Below are 18,967 nucleotides of genomic sequence, written 5' to 3'. Positions count from 1 at the left end.
TACAGTTTGTATTCCCAGCGTCTGCCGCTGCTCTGCTGACAGTTGAGATGCGAGTGGAGACATCATTAATCGAGGATGAATCGTTTCAATATTGTGACACGTGGAAGCCACAATAGGCTCAGAACAGATAAATAGAATAAAGCGCAGACACTGTGAGCCGAAAAGACATCAGAATACATTTTCCTATTTGTTTTGCTGATATCGAGCTTGTGCATTCAATTGTCAAATTTTCACGTCCAATAACAACGCGAGAGTGCTTCCTGTCACTTCCTACTTTCTCAGCGCTTCTGCCGGATAAGAGAAGTAAACAGAGAAAGGAGACGGATAACGAATTAAATAAAGAAAGGATTCACTTTCTGGAATGTAAACATCCATCAACTTCATTGTAAATTTCATCTGAGAGCGAAGGAGCGAGAGAGAGAGAGCGAGGAAGCTGGTCAGAATATTCATGAAGAAGCGCTAATTATCGCGGTGGACACACCCATTAACAGCATGACTCATCTCAGCTCTCTGTCTCACATCTCCATCGTCTTTGAAGTCCTGGTCGAGGCGGTTTTATTTCTTTACTCGTTCATTATTGGACGCGCTGGGGCCTGCTCATGCAAACACTGACCTCCTTCTTTCACATGAGAAGTCACGAGAGAATCCCCGTCGTGATGTTTAATTCAATAACATATTTGGGGAAGAGGAGGGATACAGGAGGAGATTTAAATCCAGCTTCAGTCCCCCGATGATCCCCTCCTGTTTGTACAGTGACGGCACGGAAAAACGGAAAAAAATACGAATTGACAAAAACAAACAGTGAAGATTCTGTCGTGGGGATGAGGAACTGATTGATGTGTTGAGAGTGTCCTGTTTAAGCAGGATTTTTAGTTGATCTGGTAAAAACATGATTATTGCCTGGACCCCTGAACAATACCTATTACACATTTTGATTTATTTTTTCAGACAAAAATATATAGGACCACCCATTTTTAGGCAGTAAATAATTTTTTAAATAGAAGAAAAACTTAGAGAAAAGAGTCTTGGCCTGAATTAGATGTCTGACCATCAATACCTTCTCTACCTGATCAAATGAACTACATTTACAACTTGGAAACTTTTATTTCTTTTGTAAAACTGCAATAATTCATTCATAATTGTCTATAGTGAATCAGCCAAGCTTAACTATTGATCTACACATATTCTGTGCCTATATTTGCCGATAAATCTGAATTTGTTTGCACAAAAACTCCACTCTTAAGATGGCATTTTGTAGGTTTTTAAAGAGAGTAACTTATAATAATTATGTGATCATTTGGACCGTTTAATTTATCACCCTTTCACGTCATAAAATTCGTACAGCTCATGGCACCTGGTCCAACCCCCGACTAGTTTTTGTCATTTCTACTTGATAGTTTGAAAAATCTTTTTTGCAATGGAGCTACTATATATTTATATATTTTGGTTTTAGCCACAATAAAATACATTGTTTTGATGAATAACTTAACCTTGAAAAATTGGTTACTATTTATTTAAGTTTAAACGGCATTTATATTCTCAAATAATTCACACCAGAGAGTTTATTCTGAAGTTAGTTTTTTTCCGATTTGTTAGACGAAAAAAGAGGTATTACAGTGTATTTTGTTATTCATACATTAAAGAATCCAATTTCCACTAAATAGGAAGTCGTAGAATTATTATTATTTTTTACCATGTCATGTGTGGGGCTCCGTAGAATATACTTTGTTCTATAATTATATTAAATATGAACAAAAACAAATAGTTCTCTGAAGCATATAAAGGGTAAACATGTTGTTTTATATGTTGTTACTCAAGAATATTAAGTTTGGTGTTCTAGCATTTTGTGGTCAAAAAAGAAACTTGGGTGAATACAAAATGTTTCCCAGGCTGTATAGTGCACCCCTCATGCTGGAGCCGCCTCCATTTTGTTCTCAACAACTTAAAACATACACTGGATTTACTTTTTTTTATGATAAACTGTGTTCTCGGCAGATGAGTTCTGCTGTAGAGGAGGTGCTGTAGAGTTGCTAAGTGGCTCTCCAAACCCGCTACTCAGATCAACTCCACTAAGCTTTATTTTTTTCCAGGATGAATGTCTCCCACTGGAAATAAGCAAACCTCTCGGAGGGAAGTTTTTTTTTTCTCTTCAGCTTTTTAATATCTTTCTCAAGCCTGTCGACTGAATGATGCTTGGATTACATAATAGGTACTGTCAACGCTCTCCTATAATGAACCGGTAAAAACTGGAAATGTTTTACCTTGTTGTTAAGGTTCACTATTTTAGTTTCAGATGGTTGACAGTTTCTGATAAATGTAATGAGAAAAAGCCAGTGAACATTCATCTGGAGTCATAATTAAAAAGTGCCATTTATCACCTGCACCAGGATTCTATGTTGGAAAAATGCCTTGAAATTAACAGAATGGATTTCAACTAAAGGTTCAGTAAAAGTTGATAATTGGAAGTATGGACTCTTTAACATTGTGAGGTCATTTTACATCTGAGTCTATGAATGTTCACTCACTTTATACCTAAACCATCCATCCATCCATCCATCCATCCATCCATCCATCCATCCATCCATCCATCCATCTATCCATCTATCTATATATCCATCCATCCATCTACTCTGAAGTGTCTCACACACTGATATATACGATTGTATTACGCCTCCAGAGTGTGTTATCAAATGGTGTTGCCCTTGCTAACAAAAAAAAAACCCTTTGCTTAAGATAAGCAACGCAGCTTAAATTGAATAGCACTTTATGAAATGCAAAGAGCCATTCACTCCTTTCAAAAGGAGGATTTGTGACAAATTGGATGAGACTATCGTGGCGAGTAATAGAATTGCACAACAAACCGGTAACTTAAATGAATAGCGGGTCTGCAACAGATGGGCTATTTTAAATTAGAAACGACACGATCAAATAAAACAAATGTGGCGACAGCCGGAAAGTTTTGGTTGAAGACGATCAATTGATGAACATATTCTGACTTAATATTTCATGTGTTTTTTTGGTTTTTTTTTTTTTAATCCCCTCGAACATACATGAAGACATCTAAAGAGTCTGTGGAAGGAATGTTCAGGATGATCCGTCACAGGAAATTTAAATGAATCTACGATCAAACAGTTAAAAGACAAGAAAGACAAGACTTGAAGAAGAAAGGTGAACAGATGATGAAGGACAAGGATCACCAAGAGACTAACTGAGACCAGCGGACGTGGAAACAACCAGGGATGGACAAATGGGAGGTTAGATGGCAACTTCCTTTGCTCTATGTGTTCACCAAAAAGCCAATATTAGCATTTAGACTTCATAAGGATTAGAAGCATTTCACTCACTCCGGTGTGTGTGCAACAGTGTTTCATGACCTACCAGCCAGACTTCCAGGTCTCTGCAATGTTGCTGTGGCGTAGAGTTCGTGAGCGATCTTGTACTGGTCTGAGGCGTGGTGAGCTGCCAGGCGTTTGGGAGACAGAGTGGCATAACTGCCGATTCCTGAACTCATCTGAAAGCAGAAGGAGAGAAACTCAAGAGTCTGAACTCACACGACGAATAAACCAGCTGCTAACATGCTAGATATTCCTGATGGGTAGACAGGGTTTAAGACATTTTCAGTAGGTGGCGCTCTCATTTCATAATGTTTTTTTTTATATTAAGACAGCGGTTTACAGTCAAATCTTATAGAGCACAGAGTCACTTCTGGTGTTCTTTGAAAATAAGGACATTGCATCATTAAAACCTCATCACCTGTTTGCATGAGTTTCCAATCAAACCTTATTAGCCGTTTCGTGAAACCTTATCACTAATATAAATATATGCCAGTAGAAAAATAACACTAAATTACCAATAACATTTCCTGTAAAAAAAAAAAATCACAACATTGTTCTGTTAGTTTATTGATATACATATGATTTAGTTTCCACAGATATGTAACTTGATTTAAGGTAAGAAACAAACAATAGGTTTGTTTTTCCAACTGCATTGAAAACTCTGATTTTGAACGAAAAACCCTCAAATATTAAGTTTAAACCATTAACTAAATAAATTCACTTTTGCATCTCTAGTCAAATAAATCACAACCTTTCATTGATGTGGTTTTAAAGGCACTGGTCATTTTTATTAACTATTCATTGAGAACCTATAGTCACACTGACAGAACAAACACATTCAAAGCCAATGTAGCTTTAAATGTGTTTGTTCCGTCAGTGTTATTTTTGGTAGAGAATAAAACTAAATCATATAAACTTCACACACTAAACGCTTGAAAAGTCACACGACAAGAAGCTCACCTGGTGAAGAGGGGAAGATGAGCTTCCACCTCCCCCTGCTGTGGAGCTGGGCGGGGATGCAACCCTCAGTGGAGACCCTCCTGTTGTCACGGCAGTGGTGGTGCTGCAAGACAGTGAAGGGAAGTAATTCACTGTTAAAACCCATATGTCTCTGTTTTTACGTCGGCTTACTGAAGTATACGTGTGCCGGATTAACTTTGTTTCTTTCTTCTCTCCTGACTCTAGTTTTGTAATTACGTTTTTTAAATAAAGTTCCGGAAGTATTCGCCCGCATGGACGGACGATCGTCGGTCGCTCACCTGAACGACTTGGCCAGACGGTTAGACGACGGCTGCTTGTTGGGGGAGGAGGACGGGGAGGCGGAGGAGGGCAAGCGCTGCGTGGTGGAGTACCCCGGAGAGTCGGACGACGACCCCAGACGCTGCAGCTTCCCAGGCGACCCGGACCCTCCGGTTAACGGAGAGCTGACGCGCTGGGACGGCAGGGTGGAGCTAGAGTAGTAGATACCTGGGCGAGAGCGAGCAGCGATGGAAACACATCATCAAGCAGCTCGTGGATGACATTATTCTGTGGGTTTACGGGAGATGAACACAACAATGGAAGGAAAACAAAAACAGCTGGAGATCAGAGCGAGGTAATAGAATATAGAGAACGCACAAGAGCGCTTCAACAATAAAATAGATCATCAGCCGCCACGGAATGTGCGATGATCTTACTGGCAGCGAGAAATATGAATACTAATCATGAGCCAACAACAAACAAACATTTATTCAGAGAAGCATTTATTCTGTTTATGAACGGCAAAAACATACAACACGGCGTGTCGTACGGTAAATATAGAGTCGACTTTTCACTGGATAATCTCCTTTGTTTTGCACACTTTATACTTATGCTATGTTATTATGAAGCAGTTTAATTTGTGGTTTTAAAAAGTTTATTTCCGGCAAAAAATGTATATATATTTAAAAAAAAAAGACCTTACTCTTGGCTGGCTCACTTTAAAAACAACATATTGTAAGCGGATTTAGTCACGTGAAAAAAACAACTTTTAATTGCAATTAATCGCGATTCATTTGTTGTATTTAAAAATATTGATAGCCCTTTTGATTTTAATGTTTTAACTACATACACAACACAGCGTTAATCATCAAAAAAGCATTTGAAGTATTTAAAGAACAGGTATTATTTTTGGTCAAATTAAAAATAAAAAAAAGGTAGAAGAAAGTTAAATGAATTTACAATACATTTCTGATGAAGTATTATGGGTTCAGACACCACAGACATCAAATATATTTCAATTTCAAAATAATTTGGTATTTATGATATTTATGATATAAATTTATTTTTTCTATTAAAAGAATTAAAAAGAAACTTAAAATAAAAGTGATATTACCAAGCTTTGTTTTTTAGATAATACTTCAAGAATCATGGAAAAAGTATAGTTAGAACAAAAACACAACTGTTAAATCAAATTCTCTTTTGAGAGCGTGTTTATAAAAAAGTAATCATCACATAAATGACGGAGAAAATATGTCGTACCTGGACCAGTGCTGCTCTGCTGCTGCTGGGCTGCACGACTCGATGTCACCTGAGCAGAGAAGAAGTTGAGAAAATGAGAGAGAATTTTTAAAGAGGTGTCAATAGATGCTTAAATTGGTCAAATGAAACAAACATGAGTGAAGGGGGAAGACTGTAGAAGGAGAAGAGAATTAAAGAGAATAGAGAATGGCGGCCATCAAAAACGTTACGCACAATGAGTTCACTAGTGCCTTTGAGAAGTCGAGGATGAACCAAGTAATGAAATCCCCAAAGAACATTGGGAAATGATTCAAAGAGACTTTGAGACTCGGGAAGTCCTCAGAACTCTGCTCACTGAAAGCATCACACAGAGCTTTCTTACACTTCCTACTCAGAGATAAAGGGAACAGTTACCATAGACTTTGGCATATTTGAGTAAAATTACAATAAAATATCACCTGTATCATAAGGAGATGAACTGATTTGAAATGTTTTCTGGAAGAATGTCTTATGGATTTTCTTTGGGAAAGTGGGAGGTTCTACAACGTGGGCATTCTATTTCTTGACTTAGTGATGCAGAAGTTGTGTGGGTTAAGTACATTTGGTTCCTTTTCAAATGCAAATCTTCACAGTTTTGTTTTTTTGTTCCCCCGCTATAATGTTAAGACCAACCTCAGTTATGAGTCACTGCTGACTGAAGACGTTCACATTTCAATCGCCTCTGTCAAATCTTAGGCTTCACTATTGAAGTCATGATCTGCTGCTTGTTGGGCCGTTGAGGTTCCGGAGCCTATTTTAGTTAAATGGGACATGAAGACAGATTTTGATTGACAACTGCTCTGCAGACTATCAGCAACTTAAGACTTTTATTACCCGGGACCTGGGCAAAGTCCATCGGATATCAAAAGGGGAAAATAATTTTTTAATATTCAATATTTATTCTATAATCAGTTACGTTTTCATTTCAACGATACCAAATTTTCAGTTTTTTACACATACAGTGAGTGACAAAAAAATAGGGCCACCCATATTTTTGTTGTAAAAAAGCTAAATAAAAATCACGACTATATTTTTTTAGTAAGTAAGTCATTTATATTTGTAAACACCTTTTGCAGACCATGGTTGTATTCTACGACTAAAGTTATATATATCACGTTTTCATATATTACTGTTTATTTTACAAATAGTTGTATTGATTTCGTTGAAGAACCCAGGGAGATTATTTGGTAATGTGTGGGAAAAAAAAAACATTTTTAGGTCTAGGCATCTCTGCGGTCGTCACACTTTTTCTGTTACAAACTGAAACCGACCCCCCATCACAGGAGGAAAAAGCTACGTGGCCCTCACAGGGAAAAGTTTAGGGACCCCTTATTTACATGAACATTTTTCTTCTTATTCATTTTTTTTTAAATCTGATAATAAACGCATAAAAAACAACTTTAAGCAGTTTAAATAAATATATACATATTTGTATTTATATAATTTGTTTACCAACAAGGATTGTGACAATAACAATTTTAATAATAATATACAGAAAACAAGTTGAAGGCAACATTATTTCATGGCTCCTCTACAATTTGCCAGAAGGTAACTGTGGATCATTAAACAAAACTTTTCCTGCATATTGACCGTGACTTGATTCTCCTACAGCGGTGCCTACAGAACGTCTACCATGCACAGAGTAGGCGGACTAACAATTGCTTGGTTGCGCCCGTAAGTCAAAGTGCAATCTAAATATAGACGAAGAAGAACAGGGGCAATATTCAAGATTAACTTTCTTAACTATATTTCAAGGTAACGCTGCACTAGAGAAAGTGTCCTTACTTTGCTCACGTGGCTGTGCGCCCTATTTTTGTCCCACCGTACTTGTCTGGCCCGATAGCACAACTACACAAAGTGAGCATCAGATGTTCCACGTAGGTCGCTCACGTCCATCTGGCCAAAAATGACCACTAAACAGAAAGTCCCTTCTGTGACCCGGCAGTGGAGGCAGTAATAAATCTTCTTTGAACACCTCAAACCTTGTAAAGGAACACCTGCTGTCTGGCTACCTGCAGCTATGAGTCCAATGCATTTATTATTCAGGAAATGTCAGTGGAAAAGGCAACGCGGCGAAACCTTAGATCCCATGTCAAATCTCACTGTCCTACAGAGACAGCAGTGTGTGTGTGGGCGGGTGGGGTGGGTTGGGGTTCCTTAAAAGCTACATAAATCTTCATGTTGACGCATTTAGAGATGTCAATCATTCCTCAGGTAAACGTAGCAAAACATGAACAAATATGATTTCATCACCCATCCAAGTGTTCACTCTGGTATGTGTCAGCGAGAGATGGAATTCAATAAAGAGCGGAAAGCTGCAGCGATTCTTCAGCAGAACGACACAAAAACGTCTAAATAAAAATGTAGCTTCACTTTCCGATCCTTTTCAGACTGATCCGGGTCGTCCAGGAACCGTTTACCACAGAGGCAACTGTAACAGCTACTGAAATTGCCATGAAAGTCATTGACCAACCTGGGATCTTCATGCAACTACTGGATCAACAACCAACACTAAAAAGGGAGGTTCAAGTGTTAGCACATTGTTCAATTGTCATCTCTGTTGATTGACACTTTGACAGCCAGTCTGGAGTACACGTCGACAGCCACAGCGAAAGATACTAAAACCCTAAAAGAATAACATAGCAAGTGACCTACATCGACTACCAGCGGTTATGCAATGGTACACTTCAGTGAGCTTCAGTGTGAATATTTGCAGCTGAACATTTGTGCAGGAAGAGTAAAAGTGGGGAAAATGAGCTTGGCTGCTCAGCAAAACTTCCCTGGATAAATATAGCGACATATGTCGTCTGGGCAGGGTTTTTTTTTTTCTGCTTCGCTTGGAGACAGAGCTAGTCTGGCGGAGACATCAGGACCAGCTAAGGCTTCTTTTCTTCCACATGATTAATGACCAACTGTGTGACAAATTAAAAGAAGGATCTAACGAGGCCAAAAAACTGCTCGACCACCAGGTGTAAGAAAGTATATCAGGGGAGAGTGTGTCTCACTTTTGACTCTATTTTAAATGTATTTAAAAAAAAAGAATTGAATTATACTTTTTTTTAGAACACGTTCATGTGAAAATTATGCCCTATGCATAGAATTAATGCATAAATTATTATTATATGAAAACAAGTATATAATATGAGGGAAATACATTAATATTAAACATGTTAAATTTTCCTGGAATATACATCAGCACAAAGAATGGACCCCTAACAATATCTTTATTCTTTGTATTCAATACTTTTGTTTCAACATTTATATTTTTATATTTATAAATATATATGTATTTTTTAAATCATTCCTTTTCCCTAATAAATACAGTATATACATATAAATATATATATATATATTAGGGAGAAGCAATTGTTTAGAAGTAGCAATAGTTAAACATACAAATCAATCAAAATTACAGTATAAGGATAAATCAAAGGATCTTTAGTTGAGAATAAAGACACACAAGATAATAAATAACGAAGACCTAAAACTGATCATTGAACAATCATGATGCTGGACTGTTTATAAACTGCAACAGGAACATAGATAGAGAGATGAATGGATAGATAATCTTTATTAATCCCTCTATTTATGCTCAGTTTTGCTTTGACCAACGGTAGTTTCTAGATCTATGCAATGATGAAACTCAAAGACAGCAGTCGGACGGAGAAGAAAAAAAAATGCTTCTGATGCGTCTCCGCTCTGAAGGGCTTCTTCGGTCAAACACAGCGATATTTGAGGTGCCATGTCGACATTTATTATTAAAGCCGAGCCTCTCAGGGTTATAAATACCAGGAAGAAGAGCACTAACTTACCAGGCCTTTTGCTTTCACGCTCACCCCATTGGAGGCGAACTGACTTGTTCAATGTTTTAGTAAACACACTTTCTCTGCATGCATGACGTATATAACCTGGTCTATAAGCCTCTGTCCGTCAATGGCTCGGACCTAACTGCTACTCAAGCAAAAAGGTAAACATGCACATGGACGTGAAAGTTCACCTGAGCATCTACTCCTATAGTAAAGCTATTCATGAGTCTTGCTGACAACGCTGGCCCCATTACACTGACAAGACCAAACACCCAGAGACGAGGGCACAAACACAGAGCCATGCTCCCACGGACAAAGACGCTGAGCTAACAGGACAGGGAAGGAAATAGGAGGGGGGAAAAAGAGAGGATAGAAAAGTGTACCGAGTGGAAACGTTATCTACATTTAAATTACAATAATGCATCGAACGACCTTAATTCAGCCAAACAAAGACTTCATTCCAGCTCTGTTCACTTTCTCTTTCATTAAGAACAATAAACTACGAATCCATTATCCTGTGATTTATAGCATTAATTCAACAATTTCAATCTTGATTTGGGTAAAAAAGAAGTTAGAAATTCACTATAAGAGGTGGCTTCCCCCTCGAGGTGGCACTTCTTAAAGCAAAAGTTGAGGAATAAGTGACCAAAAATATGGACTTACAGAACTTGAGCGGGTTCCACTGAGAGGACGGAGGGATATGAAGACAGTAATAATGTTTAAAACGCTTCAGGGTTGTAAGACTAGATGAGATAAGAGATGTGATGAACCTTTATACAGCGACCGTAGGGAAAATATCAAGCTGTTAAGTTAAAGAGAAGAGTCCATTTTCAACAGTACACTGCATTAGATCTTACATTCCACAAGAGTTTCTTAGAGAAGTTCATCTTCAGGGATTTAAAATCTGGTTTGTTAGGCTAACTAGCTAAATGCTTTCACACAATGACTCAAAAATCTCTTTCTTAAACATAAAAATGTGAAGAGAAATACATAAATTATGGTTCGTACGACTATAATTTATTGACAAAATGATAGAGTTGAGCACCAGCAGTGCAGACCTGTGTGTTTGTGTGAATTGATTTTTTCAGCAGTTACACAAGTGCTTGCATAGTTGCCCACCGCTACCGTGTGTCCCTGGTGGGTCCTTTAATTGGTTTACTCTCGCGTTTCCACTCGACTTTATGACAAATTTAATTAGCGCCATATTTTACCGGTGTGACACTAATACGGATATGCAATTATATTTATTTTAAATAACAACATTATTTATTCATCATTTGAATTTGCTTCCACGTGTTGATGGTTGATAGAGAACACTTATTTAATATCGACGAAAACAAGACTGTGTCCATATTTGGTTGCAATGGTAAGAAATAAGTATAAACTATAAAGTGGATTCTAAATGCAAATCTTTAATTGAAAAAAAGTCGAACATGAATAATAAAGTAATTATTTTTGTCAATAATGTCAATCTATCTTATTTAAATATTTTTAGCGTAAAAATACCCCTTCAAAACACCTTTACAAAAGTATTGTCTACAATAATTGGTGTCATTCACACAGTTGCAAATTAGCTTACATTACCCAGAATATTTGTTCTTATACTTAAAAGTTTCCACACGAAAATAAGTGTATACTGGGAGGAATATTTTAATGTATTAGTAGTTTGCGGTTTGATTTATCAGGGACGCCATTTTGAGAATAAAACGTTTGTTTATTTTACTAGTATATCAAGGTGCAAACAGTGTGTATGCATAATTGTGCACAGATGTCTGCAGGCATTGTAAGAATAAGGCAAAGATGAAAGAAAATAATGTGTTGAATGTGATTTTTGTTATTCAACTTCTTTCTTTAAGGACAAAACGATGAAAGTTATTTCGGACTTTATCTAGGATGTGATAGTAGTTGTAAGGGAGTGAGTAGATGTTGTTGGCGCTGCCAGATGTGGAGAGCGTGTAGTGGTACAAACATTCACTGGCAGACTGAATCGACAGGTCTGGAATGTCTGTCTGACTGCGTAACTAACTAGAACCCAGCAGTAGTGTTTGAGATTATGAAACCTTTATTTATTACTGCATTTTTTTTTTTAGTAGAAAGTAAGCTTTAATTGTACAGCGCCTTTCACAGACCAGGGTCCCAAAACGCTTAACAAAACATTAAACAGTAAAAAAGACATACAAATTAAAAAACTTAAAAAAGTATAGGCAACACAGTGACAACACAAGAACCCCAAGATAATTAAGAAAAAGTCTACACAAATAAAAGGTCTTAAGATGTTTCTTGAAGGAGTCAGTAGACTCCTTTAAAGGCAGAGGGAGAGGAAGATCGTTCCAAAGATTAGGAGCAACAGAAGGATTTCTCTCCTCTTTTCTGGAAGCGTATTTATGGACCATCAGTAGATTCTGATCCACAGACCTCAGAATTTTATGGATCCTAAAAGAAACTGGCAGCCAATGTAGAGTTTTAAGGATCTTAGAAATGTAAGTTCTTCTACTAGAGCGGCTCAGAATTCTGGCTGCAGAGTTTTGTATTAACTGCAGGCGAGACAGATCCTTCTTGTTTAGACACGATAATAAACTCTTACATTAGTCCAAACAAAAAGACACAAATGCATGAATTATAAGCTCCAGACAATTTCCATTAGTTTAGAGATTTTCAAGGGGCTTAAAAGTTCCATGAAAGTCATTCTCGACATCATTACTTACATCTTTTAATCAAACACATATTTTGCAACACTTTCAATTAGTTTAATTTGTACACAGGCTCTTAGTAAATCACTTGCAATCCATGGTTAAGCCAGGCAGAATACACCATCAGGTGTGTCGTTGCTTACATGCAAACTACACTGTGATATCCGGGGTAATCATCACATCTGAATCAGATTAACAACAGATATTGTCTGCAGATTCAAAAACAGTACTGACAAATGTTTGACCTATATTCATCAGCAGCCTTCTCACAGCCCTCGCACACATACCTCCGTGAGTGCTCGTCTAATTTTAGAGATCCAGCATTACCTTCTCGGATCATTCCCATGAAACAAAAGGATCGCTGAGGAGGCTTAAGTTGTGCAACCACTTCCCCAGAAAACTCATGTACTTAATGAACGGATTCAGTGGAGACAAATAAGAAACGAAGCACGAGGGGAAGAAGAGCGGTAGCTACAGGGGGGGAAGTATATAGAAATAAAGTTCATGGTGGGAGCAGCCGAGGGGGGATTAAAGTAATGATGAACTCACTTTTTACTGACAAAAGAGGAACTAATAAAGCCACAGACGCAAAATGATGTCAAAGCTTCAGACAAAAAAAACCCCACTTCATGATGCAATGAAAGTATGTTTCAACTCGAGAGGCGACCCGCGTGAATGTTCAGAACTTCTGCACAGGTGACTCCTACCTGGTTGTAGCTGTGCACGGCGCCGCCGACCTGCCCGCTGCGCTGAGGAGCTGCTGCGGAGATGCTGTCGCTAAGGGCGAGGGTCTGGTTGCTATGGTAGCTGGCAGAGTACTGGAGCGAAGCCTCCGGGGTGGAGTTGAGCTGCAAGGAACTCTGGGAAAGGAGAGCCGGTCCTATTCCGACAGAGAGCGGTGTATGATGGGGGGTGGGGGGTAATGGGAAAAGAGGGAGGAGGAGTGAGATTAAGATTGAGAGAAAGGCAGAGAGGCAGCGTGAAGGGGAGAGATTGAGAGGCAAAGAATGAGACGAGAAGAGGAGGAGAGAAAGAGAGAGAGCAGCAATTTAGAGCAGATAGTGCAGCAGTGCAGCACTCCGTGAGTTGGAGTTGGCATACATAATTTATTAGCGGAGGGAAGGAGAAACAGAGGATCGGGGAGATGTGAAGAGGAGGAGCAGGGAGAGCAAAAGATAGGAGGAGGAAGTCTAAAAAGAAAAGTTGGAAACACTGGACCCACGACTCACCAGACTCATTTAAAGGTGGTTCCATAGACATGTCTTCATGTTCCTTCGCACTCAAGATATGAATTTATTTTTTCTTATCGTTATTCATGACTGTCTCGTGACCTCATAACAATGAACATCACAAGGGAAGAGGTTCATGGTACAAATCAGAGACAGTTTGAGGTAAAAAATATAAATATATAATTAAAAGACACATACCTTATCTTACTGCTATATCTCAGAAAACAAAACTTTAGATTAGAGTTTAAATCGACTTGCGTTCGAACAGACTTGACCAGGTGTTGAGGAAAAGTCCAGATTAACTCCAAAAAAATACTTTAGCTTCTTGTTTTTGTTATGAGTTTCTACAACTTAACAAGTCTTAATGATGTTTTATCGAGCTTCCCCTCCACACTCACTGCTACTTATAAACACTGTTGGTCATCACCACCTGTTCCACCCTGCTCTCACTCTCCTCTTCGCCTGCCTGCAGCTTTATTTCCCCTCCTTCTGACTTGCATGTAGTCTTCCTTCTACTGACTTTCCTTCCTCTCATCTCCTTCTCCAACTCTTGTCCTCCAACTCCTCCATTTTATCTTTGCAAATCACAATGTTAAAAAAGACTCCTCCCTAACCTCATTTTTTTTACAACACAAGATAAATGTAACAGTATTTAAAATCATTAAATATAGGGAAGAAAACATTAAAATACATATTTTCATCTTTCAATTTACTTTCGTCTGCTACATTTACTGTGGATTAGCAAAAGAGTATATAGTTAATGTGAATTTTCTATTTTTTTTATTTCACAAATAATAATAAATAACACAAGCAAAAGTACTTGAATTATTGGGTTGATCATTCTTAATTTAGTGATAATTTTGCTAACTTTTTGTTCGAAATGCTTTAGTTTTTCTTTCTCAAGTTTAACTTAGAAGTAACAATAGAGGTGTTGACACTAAATTCCCCTCAAAAACTAGCTTTCAGTGCTAAAGTTTAACCCCCAGTTCATAGTTTCGGGCTGAAGTATTGCCATCCGTGTTTGGCAGCCTGTCTTTAACAGAGCCGCCATGAAACGCCCGCTGCACGCCAGGAAGTGAAACATCTCTTGAATAAAACCTGCATTAGTGGAACTCCGAGGCGAGAGCAGAACAGCACGCACTTTTCTGTGCCACGCCCCAAGACACGTCCCAACCACCTGCAGCCGCGGCAGCATCATCAAATAATCATCTCATCTCCGCCATTCCCATGCTGGGCACACGTCTTGTTGACTCGGAATATCATAACGCGCTGAATCTAGGATTGAGAAAAAGTAAACGCGGGGATGAGCTGCGACTGAGACGGTGCTCAATAAAACTGTGTGTGCGTCTAAGTGGGTTATGAGTAAATGTGTTGACTGGTGCCAGCAGTTAGGTCCATGACCAATGCTCTCATGCAGCATTAAGGTTTTATAAAGAAGCCATTTTCAGGTCTTCTAGCCTCAACTCCGAGGGAAAATAAAGACATGTAATTACTCTAAATCGTGAATCAAGAAATCATAACATATATATATATATACATATATATACTCTTAAAACATGATGATATTTCATCAGAATAATCAATTTGTTATAATATGATAATCACAATTAAATATATTTAATTAGATCTGTTGCATTTGGGATATTGACTAAAAGGAAAAGGAAATTATATAATATATATATTTATATATATTTGAATATAAATTATATATAATTACATTTTTTATTCAAGGTTTCAACATTTTTTATTATTTTTTCTTGCCTAAGAATTGTCATTAAACCTCTTATGAATATGCAAAGGATTCATGAAAACTGTAGTGAAAAGATCAGACAAATTTACTTAACAAATGTCTTCAATCAAAAATCCTCTTTAGTAACTTTATGGTACATAACTTCATCGACACCTCTTGCAAGATGATCCATTACATGTGTTCAACGTTGGAGAACTGTTTCCAAACTGTCCTCTGCATTGTTTCATGAACCTAAATTTCAACTAATGTGTTGATTAAAGTGTGTCTCAAATTGATCTTGGACCTCTATTGTAACATCAGTGTCTGTTTGTACAAAACTCTATTTTAATAACATCGGACGCACTTGTGCACTCAGAGTATTAGGTGTAAGTTCAGATGTGCGTGATTAAATGCCCTTTTTAAGGTTTGTTAATATGTTGTTAATAAAGAAAACCAGGACTGCTGACACAGGCTGACAACCAACTAGTTTTTATGTTATAGTTTGCATATAAGTATGAGTATTATTATTGGGTATTCACTGAATTATAAATGTTATATATATTTGTGGACATGAATGCAGCAAATGCACTCCAATTATGGGTCAAGAATAAATGGGAGTTGGTTGAACTGCCAGTGATCATTAACGGTCAACAGAACTATTTATTGTGGCTGACAAATGTATGTTTGGTCACTTTAAAGTGCCCGTTAGGATCACTTAAGTTGTCTGACTCAAGAGTTTTAATCTTTATCCATTGTTAAGTAGAAGTATAAATGACGATAAAGATCATTAATTTGGAAATATAATGCCAACATGACACCCATGTCCCAAGTCCCAAGTCCTTAATACACACAACATTCTAACATTACGTTAATAAACAGTTTTATGAATATGGCATATCTAATGATCAGATTAGATTAATAATTGATTTGACATAAAAAATCAATAAACAAAATAACATGAATGCAAGTATGAAGTAAAGATTACGTTCAGTGAAATAGAAAACTATGAAAAATGGGCAGAGATAACAAAAACATGACATATACGTATAGTGATCGCATGATTTATCACAAGACAAAAGTCAACACAGGATTATTTCTTACAAACAATGAATTATGCAATGAGTGCACGTACAAAGTAAAGATATTGTTCAGTAAAATAGAGAGGTATAAGAAAGTTGCAGAAATAATAAATAAATAAATGATAAATAACTTATTCTCTCAGATCCTTTTATATCTTGATAAATACATGTCCGATCAGCTGGAACTTAAATGAAGTTCAATTACAACTTGTTTTGCTGTAAAAATAGTTTGAATTCAGATTGAAAAATCTTTGAATTCTGGATTTATGGTTTACTTCAGGTAAAGATTTTAAATTGTAGCTTAAATGTTGGTTGATAGAACTCAAAGATGCACTAAAATCAATGTTAATGACAATATTATATTGAAAAAAATAAACTACTCGATCCTCATGAAAGGAAGATAATTGTCCCTTAAACATTGTTCTATGGAAGACGTGTTGGCCATAATTATGTTTAGAGCCAAACAATGCACATTCTTTTAGCCTGAACGACTAAAGATTGGACGTTAATAACATGAATTATATTCATCATTCTATAATATTCTTCTATAAACCCTCCTATCTAGAGTCCTTCTCCCTGTTACCAAGATCCACTCCATAGCCTCTTGCCTTACAAAAGACTTTTCTCCTCATCTCAATCCATCACTCGCTTTAATGAATTATTAAAGAGCACTTAGTGTGAGCTCTCAAGCTCGTCATCAGCCATAGTTACCGTTTGTTTCACACGCAAAGTCAAACGTGTGAAAAGGCTGTAACGACGAGAGGATTTCAATGTATGATTTTCGACACGAGTAAGAGATGATTTAGGATAATGATAATTCCACTGAGACTCAAATAGTTCACCATTTTCATGGGAAATCTCTCATTTCAATATATAAATATTTCAGCGTATGACATACTTTAACATGAATGATGTAAAATCCTATTATTGTGAGAGTTGTCACAGATAAAATAATGACTTTTAAAGAATATCATTGTATTTGTGTGACGGAACAGATCATGAATCCAACAACCTGTTTATAATGATTTGAAACATTATAACAAAACTTAATACTTTAGAAAACATGCAACAATAATGCAACAAAAGAATGGACATTTAATTGACACATGAGCTAAGATATAGACTCAAGTTGAATCTTAACAGGCCTTGTTCCAAAAGAATCCTCCTTGCAAACAGAAATGGATTTTGTGAAAATCAAATACAAATATTTTTTAAATAGAATTTAATTTTTAGTACCTGGTGTTGTATTTTTTTTGTTGGCAAATCTATGAGCCTCAGAGTTCAAATTCTAGTGAAGACAAGAAGGAAAAAACACTGTTTCTTATCTCGAACTTGATTTCAGACAACTGATTTAATAGCACTGTGGCTAATGGCTACACATACAGGTTTAGTGGTCATTGAGTTAATAAAAAGGTTTTAATCAGGAAGAAATAGAAGCTAGAATTATCAGAATCCACTATCAGATTTGAGAACATCATCCAATTACAGTATTATAAATAGTTGAATAAGAATATTTCTATCATAGAGCAGCTAGAATGGACTGTTGTTTCGAAAAGGCCGGGAGGTTTTGATGTTGAATAATTACTGTATATTAAATAGTTTACTGATTAAACTGTCTTTCTTATAAACTCTGTCTATTTATCTTTATTTTTAGAACCAAACTCTCCAGCTCTGTTTGTATAACTCCCTGAAATGGCGGAATTACAAATAAAGTTAGTCACAAAAGTGATTTAATTTTACAATTGATTTGACTTTTAAAGCATAAATTCAATGAAAAACCAAAAGAAGTGCCACAACAAGACCAGAGCTCAAAGCCCGAGGATGTTTTTAATATGCTTCAGCAAACAATTTCAACCCAGACTTTTACTGACAGAAATAATTGCGCTTGAAAAAAACACTATATATTTAATGGACAAAAAACAGCTTCAGTCAAATTATCTCTTGTCTTTAGTTGGCGTCAGGTAAACGGTTCAAAAGGAGAAAAAAGGAAGTAATTTGTTTTTGTTTACAAATCCCAACAGCTTGGACTATAAAGGAACAAGTTTATTTCTGTGCAGAACTGTTTGTAAGACACTTCAACTACAAAATGCACAAAAATATCCTGTTTTTCTAAGGACGAGCCGCTCTTTGGCAATTTGTCCACTTATCTATATACAGCTCCATTATGAGGAACAAAAGCACGGTCTCTCCGGAAGTTTTGTTGTACCCGCCTACGCATTGTGAGGCTTTTGGTCCATTTGCGATAGTGGGGAACCCGGCGGATGATGAATCGCCCACATTGAAAGTCTGATCTATTTCAAGGTACAGGGAGATGGAGCCATTTCTCACAATGAGGTGTGTGGAAAAAGTGCCGAAAACACATTTGGAAAAATGTATATAATAGTTTAAATAAGGCCAACAAACAACCATTGTTTGGAGATAATCAGAACCAACAGGTACAAACTAGTTGAACAGCCTCCGGAATCAACACAAGACATTTAATACTGTGTTTATTTAAGATATCATATACTTATCATGCTCAATTTTAAAGGGAGAAAAATAGGGAAACTTTGTATATGTTGTTCTTTACTTCCAACCTCTGG

The 18,967-nt window shown here is 37.0% G+C and overlaps 1 protein-coding gene across 1 annotated transcript in view; it reads right to left on the bottom strand.

Annotated features, from left to right (window-relative positions):
* The window catches only part of ctnnd2a (catenin (cadherin-associated protein), delta 2a), a 236,376-nt gene that overhangs the window by 119,672 nt on the left and 97,737 nt on the right, over positions 1-18,967 (bottom strand). The window contains exons 6-10 of the mRNA XM_087789092.1: positions 13,056-13,228; positions 5,835-5,883; positions 4,595-4,802; positions 4,296-4,398; positions 3,379-3,511 (exon numbers count right to left, since the gene is read on the bottom strand). Of these exons, the coding sequence (XP_087645218.1) occupies positions 3,379-3,511; positions 4,296-4,398; positions 4,595-4,802; positions 5,835-5,883; positions 13,056-13,228 (666 nt within the window). The remainder of the gene's footprint in view (positions 1-3,378; positions 3,512-4,295; positions 4,399-4,594; positions 4,803-5,834; positions 5,884-13,055; positions 13,229-18,967) is intronic.

The sequence above is a fragment of the Callionymus lyra genome, chromosome 4 (genome assembly GCF_982586985.1).
Source record: "Callionymus lyra chromosome 4, fCalLyr1.hap1.1, whole genome shotgun sequence".
In the NCBI taxonomy this organism is placed as follows: domain Eukaryota; kingdom Metazoa; phylum Chordata; class Actinopteri; order Syngnathiformes; family Callionymidae; genus Callionymus; species Callionymus lyra.
Note: the sequence above shows the minus strand (reverse complement) of the source record. Positions and strands in the feature narration are given on the sequence as shown.